The sequence below is a fragment of the Pogona vitticeps genome, chromosome 1 (assembly GCF_051106095.1).
Source record: "Pogona vitticeps strain Pit_001003342236 chromosome 1, PviZW2.1, whole genome shotgun sequence".
In the NCBI taxonomy this organism is placed as follows: Eukaryota; Metazoa; Chordata; class Lepidosauria; order Squamata; family Agamidae; genus Pogona; species Pogona vitticeps.
Window position 1 is genome coordinate 289,836,747 of NC_135783.1, and position 10,127 is coordinate 289,846,873.

Sequence of the window (10,127 nt, forward strand, 5' to 3'; positions counted from 1 at the left end):
TACATGGAAAAAAAGAATTACATGCACATCATATTTGTTCAGTTGCTCAGTGTATTACTTTTCAGTTGTGAAGGACTCTAGTTTGATCCACAGTGAATTCAATTTAGAAGTTTATGATTTATACAAATATCAAATATGTAGCAGTTATCTTGATGCTTTGACTTGGTAAAAGATACAACTTTATAAAAGATTTCCTTTTGCAAGACAGAGGTATTCTTAGTCTATAATTGCACAAAGCCTATCTATAGTTCCACATACAAAGATTTAAGTTCTGGTCTTGCATATGATTTGATATAATTTCCATAGGGTATGTGGTAAATACCCACAGTATGTTGTGTATATTACTTCCCACTTTATATAATGACCATGATCCCAGAGTTGTGATTGTTCATGTAAGAATTTCCCATTTTCTGTGGTGAGTCTCTATTAATATCAGAGGGATGTTCTGCTGAGCCATTGAAAAATATATGTGGACACCAGTGGAACATTTCATAGTAGAAGCTCTGTGTTGTATGTAGTTTGGTTAAGGACTGGAGTACAAAGCACCGAGTCATGAGGTTTAATGAATATATTCCCAATGTGTTTCTTCTCACTACCAAATTTAAAACTACTTATGTAGCTGTTAATCATTCACTCTCTAAATGTGTTAAACTAAAACGTCTTTCATCTTCAACCAAACAGGGCCATGCCAAGTGGGAGTTGCATTCCAGTGCATCTGGACGGTGCTTGGTTGGGGGAAATTACCATACATTGTTATAGTGGGTTGTTCTGAAAATACAGTAATGCTCTTTAGTTTATAGTTTTGCTTGATTAATTTTCTTCATGCACCTCCAGTCACTTTCAAAAACTTCTGTAGAAGTTGGGAAGCCCCTCAGTATGTAGAGTTTGGGGAAGAATGGGAAACTGTGGGGGTGGGGAGAGGAGTGCAAGGCAGTCCTGCCATGGTAGCTGATATTAGACTTATGTGAAAATGTGCCAGTGGGTTCAGTTTGTGTTGCATAGTTCTAGCTGTAAACTTGAGTAACTATATCTTAAGATAAGTAATTGTTTTGCTTAGGCAATTGTTTTGCTTAGGCAATTAATCAGTAATTTAATTCTATACAACATGGCATAGAATGCAGTTTTGACGCAAGTCTTGCATATTTTCAACATTCTCATTTCAAGACTTGCAGTGGTCATGGGCAAATGCTTATAATGAGATTGCATCATTCTAACAGTGCAGTGTCACAAAACCTGAAATTAAATTGCAGTCCTAGCACTATCAGACATACTAAGCTGCTGCTTTGTGGTCTCTGATTCACACCAATGGGATCTTCTGCACCTCTGCAGCATTTCCTCAAGGAAAAGGAAGGAGACTAATGCTCATGCGTAATCGGGAGAACTTGAACTCCCACCAAAGCTCTACTGCTCAGTTATGAGAGACTCTGAGGAAATACTGCACAAGTGCGGAAGATCCCATTGGTGTAAATTCACAAATGACCATTCAAAGAAACACAGTTACAAGGAAAGCAAAGTGTGCTGCTTATATACTGCCCCATAGCACTTAAATAACTCTCTGTGCTGTTTACAGTTTAATTATGCAGGCTACATATTGCCCCTTCTCCAGCAAGCTGGATACTTAGTTTACTGACCTCAGAAGGATGGAAGGCTGAGTGAACATTGGGATTGAACCTGAGTCGTGAGCAGTTTTGGCTGCAGTACAACAGTTTAACTTCTGCACCATGAGGCTTCTGTCCTTCACATGGCGTAGAATTCCCTTTGTTTCTACTCCATCCCAGGGCTCTTTCCCTTCTGCTCTGCTCTCCCTTCATCCCACTAAATCTGGTACACTTTCTTTCCCATGGGCCAAAGGGTTCTTCCCCTTTCCCCCATTTTCTTTCTCTCCCCTTATCTACCCAGGTGCTCCTTTCTTTCAAGGTGATTTCCCGTATCCCAGTGATGCTCTTCAGTTTTTCTCTCTTCCCTTCCCCCAAACTTTCTCATCATCTTTCCCTCCATCCACCCCAGTGTCTTCCTTCAGCTCAGTTCCTTCCCCCAACCTTAACTTCCCTCCTTGTTGAACAGTTTGAGGGCCCTTCCTAGTGAAACAATATCCATGCCAAGCAAATTGTTTTTTCTACTGTGCCTCTGGCCCTCACTGAGGTCCCAAGAAGTCCTCTGGAGAAATGTATATTCCAGCTTCCTCTATCCTAGTTAGGAACCTCTGCTGCCCAATTAACCCATTGTATAGACACTCTGAGCTGCACACCTCTAGGGTCTTCTTAGTATGTTGTTGTTCAGGGCTATGGTGTTAGTATTTGGAATTTCAACCTTACCATATAGCTGTTACAAAGCACAGATCTGATTTAAAATCAGATGAAATTCACCATGTTTGGGAAGCAGCCATGTGCTTGAAGTTATTTACAAGACAGAAGAAAGATGAAAATTGAGCCAAATCCATCATCTTTTGCATTTCCAGGTAAGGATATCTGGCTATTCCTTTTGTTCTAAGTAATTGATAATATGCATAAACTTCTGTCTTTTGGTGATTATGAGATAGGGGACAGACATTTTGCAATCTGTTAGAGCTAGCTGTAAGTCCCTGTCTTTGAATTCTTAGGATTCACCAGCTTCTAACTCAGTTTGCTAATAAGTGATATGGGAAATGAAATTGTAATCATCTTCTGTTCTCATGTCTTGTGTCACTCTGGAACAGGATGAAAAAGCCTTTGAGGTTTATTGGTTTCACTTGGGAATCTTTTTATCTGCTAACCTTTTACCAAGTCAAAGTTATCACTACATTTTCCACAAGGCAAGAGACTCAACATTATAGTCTCTTATTTGAGCACAGTTTGGCTACCTGTTATATTTAAAGCAGTTGCCTATTTTAGTTTGTCTTCTCTCTGGAAGTGTTTGAGGCCTGTTTCTATATAGCTATGTAGACTCTGCTTGACTCAAAAAGGTCTAATCTCCAATATTAGGATTCTTGAGACATTATTCTAGTTTGGTAGTGCAACATGTGAAAATGCAGAAGCCTGTCTAATTTCTTTTGTTATAGCTTTGGGTGAGGAATGTTGCACAATTCCCACTGGTAATCCCAACTCCTGACTTGTTCTTTGTAGGAGACAAAAGATTACTAAGGGAGAGATCAGAAAGAAATACAGAAAATCGCGAAGATATGATCTACCCCCTTGAGCTAACCACCTCAAAGCAAGGAAAGGGTCCTTACAAACGCAGCTTTGAAGAAGGTGTATCTCAACCCCAAACAAAGAAAAAGAAAATAGATCTCATTTTCAAAGATGTCCTGGAAGCTTCTCTAGAGACAACAAAGACAGAAGATCATAAAGTCACAAGAAATTCTACTCCTGCCACGAGGAAGTCCTCCAGATTCCAAGTTCAAGATGCCTCGGAGAGCAGTGGGACTGGTATTCAACACAGCTCTCCAAATCACAGTAGGAGCAGAAATGAGGGTGAGTGGAAGGTTCCCCGTGGCTCCTCTTTCACTGTATCCAAAGATATTGCCCTACTGGAAGATGAAGGCGAAGAACCCTTGTCCTTTAAAATGAACAGCCCCACTGATCTGTCTCTGGCATCAACTCAGGATGATGCCCTTGAAATCCCAACCACATCACTGTGTCCCAACTGCATTCGGTTGAAGAAGAAGATTCGTGAGTTGCAGGCTGAGCTAAATATGTTAAGATCTGGCAAATTAGCTGAACCACCTCTGCTACCTCCTCAGGTACCTGAATACCAAGCATTTTCATATCCCACAGGTAAGTCATTCACAATAGAAGTATTACTCAAGCACTGTACAAGGACAGTCCCTTTGCCATTCATGTCTAAATATGTTCCAGCTTTGAGTGTTCTGGGAAGTATGTTAATCACTGAAGTCATGTGGTTGGGTTTTATGAAACAGAAACTTAATCCTGTGAGCAAATAGTTCTGGGATTGTGTATGTAATGACAAAATGCATTTCATTTTACTGTAATCCATGCACTTTCAATAAAAAAAATCCGTTGCAGCGAATTTGTTTGCTGTATTCTTGATGCATTCCCTTTCAAAGAGAAAGAATAGCATGCTGCTCTCTAGGAGGTATGATTGGTTTTCTAGGTTGGATGTGAACGATAAAGGCTCATGATATGTGTGAATTAAATAATGGGCATTTTTCCCTTTCTTGAATTCTACAGGAACTTGTTCTTTACGCTGCTGATTTAATTCAAATGTATGTTTCTTTCTGAAGAATTCTCTAATTTCTTTCAAGAACCTGTCTCAGTATCTTCTGTAAACCTGAAAGTAGTTAAGAGCAATGGATGGAGAGTTGCTTGAGCCCAACATTCACCCTTGTAGTGTGCTGGTTTTGGTGAAAAATAAATGTATATGTAGTCAGAGGCTGTTTGCAGGATAGAAATTCTCTTACCGTTTGGTGCTATTTCTACTTCAGATTTTCTCCATTTTAAATATTTGTTTATTTATTTTGCAGCTTCAGACAGCATCATGTCTGTGCCCACCATCATGGAGGATGATGACCAGGAGGTGGATTCAGCAGATGAGTCAGTCTCCAATGACATGATAACAGCCACAGATGAGCCCTCCAAGATGTCTGCCGTCACCAGGAGGATCCGGCGCTTCAAGCAAGAATGGCTCAAGAAGTTTTGGTTTCTGAGGTACTCCCCTACGCTGAACGAAATGTGGTGCCATGTTTGCCGGCAATATACCGTGCAGTCTTCTCGGACTTCAGCCTTCATCATTGGCTCTAAACAATTTAAGATACACACTATAAAGCTTCACAGCCAGAGCAACCTCCACAAGAAGTGCCTGCAGCTCTACAGGCTCAGAATGCACCCAGAGAAGACGGAAGAGATGTGCCGTAATATGACTTTGCTCTTTAACACAGCTTACCATTTAGCTATGGAAGGCCGGCCCTATTGTGACTTTCGACCTCTTGCAGAACTACTGAGAAAGTGTGAACTCAAAGTGGTGGATCAGTATATGAATGAAGGAGACTGTCAAATCTTAATCCATCATATCGCTCGAGCTCTGAGAGAGGATCTTGTTGAGCGGGTCAGACAGTCTCCTTTCCTGAGCATCATTTTGGATGGGCAGAGTGATGATTTACTGGCTGACACTGTTGCCATTTATGTACAGTACATCAGTAGTGATGGGCCTCCAGCCACCGAGTTCCTGTCTCTTCAGGAGCTGGGCTTTTCTGCAACAGATAGTTATGTTCAAGCATTAGACAGGGCTTTCACCTCAGTGGGAATAAGGTTGCAGGATGAAATGCCAAGTGTTGGCTTGGGAGTCGATGGTGCTAACATTACTGCCAGCGTTAGAGCTAATATGTACATGACAATCAGAAAGACTCTGCCTTGGTTGCTCTGTTTACCCCTTATGGTACACAAGCCACACTTGGAGGTTTTGGATGCAATTAGTGGAAAAGAACTTCCATGCCTGGAGGAGCTAGAAAACAACCTTAAGCAGTTACTCAGCTTCTACCGTTACTCCCCAAGACTGATGTGTGAGCTGAGGGTTACTGCTGCTACTCTGTGTGAAGAGACAGAGTTCTTGGGAGACATTAGAGCAGTCAAGTGGATAATTGGAGAGCAAAATGTCCTCAATGCTCTGATAAAGGATTACCTGGAAGTAGTGGCCCATCTTAAAGAAGTCAGTGGGCAAACACAAAGAGCTGATGCTTCTGCCATTGCCTTGGCTCTCCTGCAGTTCCTTATGGACTACCAGTCAATTAAGCTGATCTACTTCTTGCTGGATGTAATTGCTGTACTTTCACGTCTTGCCTTTGTCTTCCAAGGTGAATACCTTCTTGTGTCACAAGTGGATGACAAAATAGAGGAGGCCATACAAGAGATCAGCAGGCTAGCGGATTCTCCTGGTGAATACCTTCAGGAATTTGAAGAGAACTTCCGTGAAAGCTTTAATGGAGTTGCTGTGAAAAACCTACGGGTGGCTGAAGCCAAATTCCAATCCATACGAGAGAAGATATGCCAGAAGACCCAGGTGATTCTTGCTCAAAGATTTGAGCCCCGCAGTCGGGCATTTGTGAAGGCGTGCCAGGTATTTGACCTTGCCACTTGGCCAAGAAATGCAGAAGAGCTTATGAGCTATGGCAGGGAAGACATGGTGCAGATAGTTGAGCATCTGGAAGCAGTGCCAACCTTTGCCACAGACGTCATCAGAGAGGGCATGGACACCAGAGGCAGTTTGCTGATGGAATGGCGAGAACTCAAAGTGGATTATTATACCAAAAATGGCTTTAAAGATTTAATTGGTCACATTTGTAAATATAGGCAGAGATTTCCTCTTTTAAATAAGATAATCCAGATCCTCAAGGTCCTTCCCACTTCCACAGCTTGTTGTGAAAAGGGACGCAACGCCCTTCACCGAGTGCGCAAAAACAATCGCTCTCGGCTTACTTTAGAACAGCTGAGTGACCTTTTGACAATTGCTGTAAATGGACCACCTATTGCCAACTTCGAAGCCAAGAGGGCACTAGATAGTTGGTTTGAGGAGAAATCTAGCAATAGTTACGCACTGTCTGCAGAGATGTTAAGCAGAATGTCCTCCCTGGATCAGAAACCAATGCTGCAGAGCATGGACCATGGATCGGAATTTTATCCTGATATTTAGCAAGAATGCTTCTCATTCTGAAAGCTGTTGAATCTTTCTCTTTTTTTAAAAAAATCAATACTCTAAGCTTTGATATGCTATATGAAATATATATATATATTATATATATATATGTATGTATGTAAACCCCACACTGAAAATTTAAACTTATCTGATGGAAGCTAAGAGGCATTTTTAAGAATGATAAAACACTTAACACTTACTGACATCTTCAACCATGGCAGCTGCAATGTAGGTGGCAACATTTCATTCTTCAGAAACGTGCTGGGGCCATAGTCTTCATTTCAAGCTGAATAGATTTATAAGCTAGATGTGGCAGGCCAATGCCACCCTACTTCTTGCTAGGCTTTTTTGTGAGTGTGTGTCTTTTTTAAAGAAAAAATCTTTGCATTTTCCTCTTTGACATTCAGCCATTGAGTCATTTCATCCCTTATGATTACTGGGATTTCTGAGGCCTGTGCATATGTCTTGGAATTCCTTATCAGTTTCCAGATTTCATCCAGGTTTGAGTAGTTTCTTACACATTCATTCTTCAGATGATTGGGTTGACTTTTTTTGTGCCCTTCTCTCTGAATTACACACCAGTGGGCATTTTCAGCTTAAGGCAATACTCCTGTGAAAACTCTACTAACAAAAGCATATATCTTACAATATTGATAGCATGCTGAGATGAAAATAGCATAATGTAAAAGATGGGAATTTGCGGGGGGAGGATTTTTTTTTCACTTATATTTTTATATAGTAGGACATAAGAAAATTACTTAAAACTCTTTACTGAAAACCTGGGCTGCTGTGGAAGCTAGATGGCCAGTGAGTCAAATCCTGTAATTGGGTAGAAGCTCATTGGCTTAAAATATATGTATCCTAATTTTATGTTATTTATACTTGGTCTTTATAATCATAAATGGGTTGTCTTTTGTCTGTTTTCTTTCTTTCTTTTTGTTTTTTAATAAGTGTAAAAATATGCCTGCTCTATTTCTGTGGCAGGGGATATCAATGCAAGATCTGTCTCTGGTAATTTTTCACATGACAAGATTCTTTTAAAGTTTCACATATCACCCTTTGACTAAGGTTTAAAAGTTCTATCTGATAGAATCTGTCCTATGGCAAACAGAAATGGAACATGGCTGTGTATTCCTGTCAACAGTTTCTTTCAAAGAGTGGTGCAGCAGAGTCTGGCAGAAATGTGAAACTAGGACTTGCAAGCTCAGATAATAAATGCATTTGTGTAGATTTTTTTTTTTTTTTGGACTCCAGTGTTTCAGGTTAAAGAACCCCAAATGAGCACAAACTCTCCACACCTGACTGTGCCATGGTCTAATAAATATGCTGTGGGATAGCACCATAGTCATACTAGGTGATCACAGGAGTGAAAGGTCTCTCTTTTGCTGAGAAGAACTACTAGGATGGCATGTTCCCAGTGGGACTAAAGTCATGCCAATCTGCATTATTTTAAAAAAATACCGTAATGATGTCAGTTACACTGAACCTTTTCCCATTCCCTTCCCACACTCCCCATTTTCTCCCATCCTTTCCCATCCGTCTTGGTGCTAAAATATCTCTGGAACCATTGCTGCTAGAACATAGCTTTTCATTTATATAAATACCTAATTTTATTTTTCAATAGTTATCATGTTTTTCAATTATAACGTAGCACACTTTTAAAGCCGTATGTCTTGCAATATATCTACACCTATGTCCTTTATTCTTTTTCACTTCAACGTGTCCCTTATTGTCCCAGTAATAACCTTAGCATTGTTCTCATACGTATGTAATTCTTCTTACTGTGTTCAGGATTCTACACTTATTTTTTTAAAGAATTAATGTGATGTACAAAAGAACCAAGAAAAAAGGCACAGGACCTTGATAACCATCTCTGTGTGGTTCTAAAATAATGTCAGTTGTCAAGATAACTTATGCCAGCCAGTGCTATACAAAAAGGAGTGAAAGTAGCTAAAGAGTTTAAGAAGTTGCTTCTAATAAACGCACAAGAATACTGTAAGAATTTTTCTTAAAGGGAAAAATGTTACGGAGTGAATGAGGAGTGGGGGTGGAAGGCAGGACATATATTTCTTCATCTTAATTGCACAGACTGTATTAATTTCTGTCATGCAGTTGTCACTTTCCTGCCAGGGCTGGGAAGGGAGAGGAAGTGGAAAAGGAATTGAAACAATCAGGAAAAGGAAACAAAGAGTGCAAGGTGAAGTCCTCCTTGTTACTCCATGTACAAAAAAATAATCATAATAACTGGTGCCGAGTTGCCTTTAAGTCAGCTCCACTGTCTTGGGTTCATTCTTTACCTTCTCACTCCACCTCCCTTCCCTGCATCAGTGGTGGGGGACACATGGAACTCTGTGTCTGCTTTGCTTCCCAGATGTCTCTCCCTTTTTATTTTGCAAGCGGCCATTTTGAGTTTTTGGACATCAGATATTCACCTGCTCAGTGTTACCCACTTGGTGGTGAAAATAGCGAGTAAGACTGAAGGAAGGAGAATAGAACAGTGCTTGACAAAATTGTAAGAGTACCTCATTTTAAACATTTTTATTGCAGTTGTAATGCTATGGATATCAGAGCCCCAACAACCAATGCATTGGATATTTTTTTACAGGACTATATCACAGCACTTTCGTGAGCATAGCATACAGTTGATAGGAACTGATTTGGCCAAAGGCAATCACATACCATAGGCAGTAAGAAGGCAGTCTTGTCCCATAATGCTTTACACCGCTAAAAAGACTATTCAGTTTGACATTTGGTCAAGTAGGGAGTTAGCAGTTATTACTCACTGAAACAAGTCATAACTGCTGGTTGTGCAACCTGCTTTTTCACACATTTTTTTCTTCATTTTTTCTCCTAATCAGTGGCCTGCTTCTATTATTTCTTGACAATTGTATTTGGTCATCGTTTGGACCCTGTAAATTATCTCTGGCCCCAGTACCTCCGCTAGATAACATCAGGTTAAAATAATTGCTTTAACTGGCTGATTTTTGAATGGGGCCCATAAATAATAGAGCCATTCACCAAAATAATTCTTAAAATAGAAAAAAGATAATTTATGGGATTTAGAAAACAGTTCCTCCTGTATAAAGTAGTGTTTTAGCAAAGTGCATAAACTATATACAGCAGATTTAAAATATGGTTTATATTAGGAAACAAATATTTGTCCAAGAAAGGTCACATGCAGTCCTTGAAACATGTCTATATCACCATGGACTACATAATCTGCAATTCATTTTACGTCTTTATTATTAGACTCAAAAAGAAGCATTTTACTCGAATTCATGTTGTCCTTAACCAGGATAGTCAGAAGCTATTGATTTAACATTAATGAGCCCATCTTGATAGCTCCCTGCCAATGGTTGTTCTTTGCTAGTTAATAAGAAAAGTCGGCACTTTGCTTTTAGCTTAATGTATTCCAGGAGGCAAGTCACATCACTTGTTGTATAAAATGTTCTGTGCGAAAATGTGTATAAAATGGAAATTCAATATTTGCTATAAATAGAAAA

The 10,127-nt window shown here is 39.9% G+C and overlaps 1 protein-coding gene across 10 annotated transcripts in view; it reads left to right on the top strand.

Moving 5' to 3' along the window:
- Window positions 1-8,361, top strand: part of PRDM11 (PR/SET domain 11) — a 62,370-nt gene extending 54,009 nt beyond the window's left edge. For 8 of the 10 annotated variants that reach the window (XM_020798410.3, XM_078389517.1, XM_072985978.2 and 5 more), the window contains 2 exons: window positions 3,102-3,752; window positions 4,460-8,361. In XM_020798410.3, coding sequence (XP_020654069.1) covers window positions 3,102-3,752; window positions 4,460-6,621 — 2,813 coding nt within the window. In that variant the 3' untranslated portion in view covers window positions 6,622-8,361. The remainder of the gene's footprint in view (window positions 1-3,101; window positions 3,753-4,459) is intronic. The other 2 variants (XM_078389524.1, XM_078389531.1) reach the window with 2 other exon arrangements.
- Window positions 8,362-10,127: the final 1,766 nt, after the last annotated feature.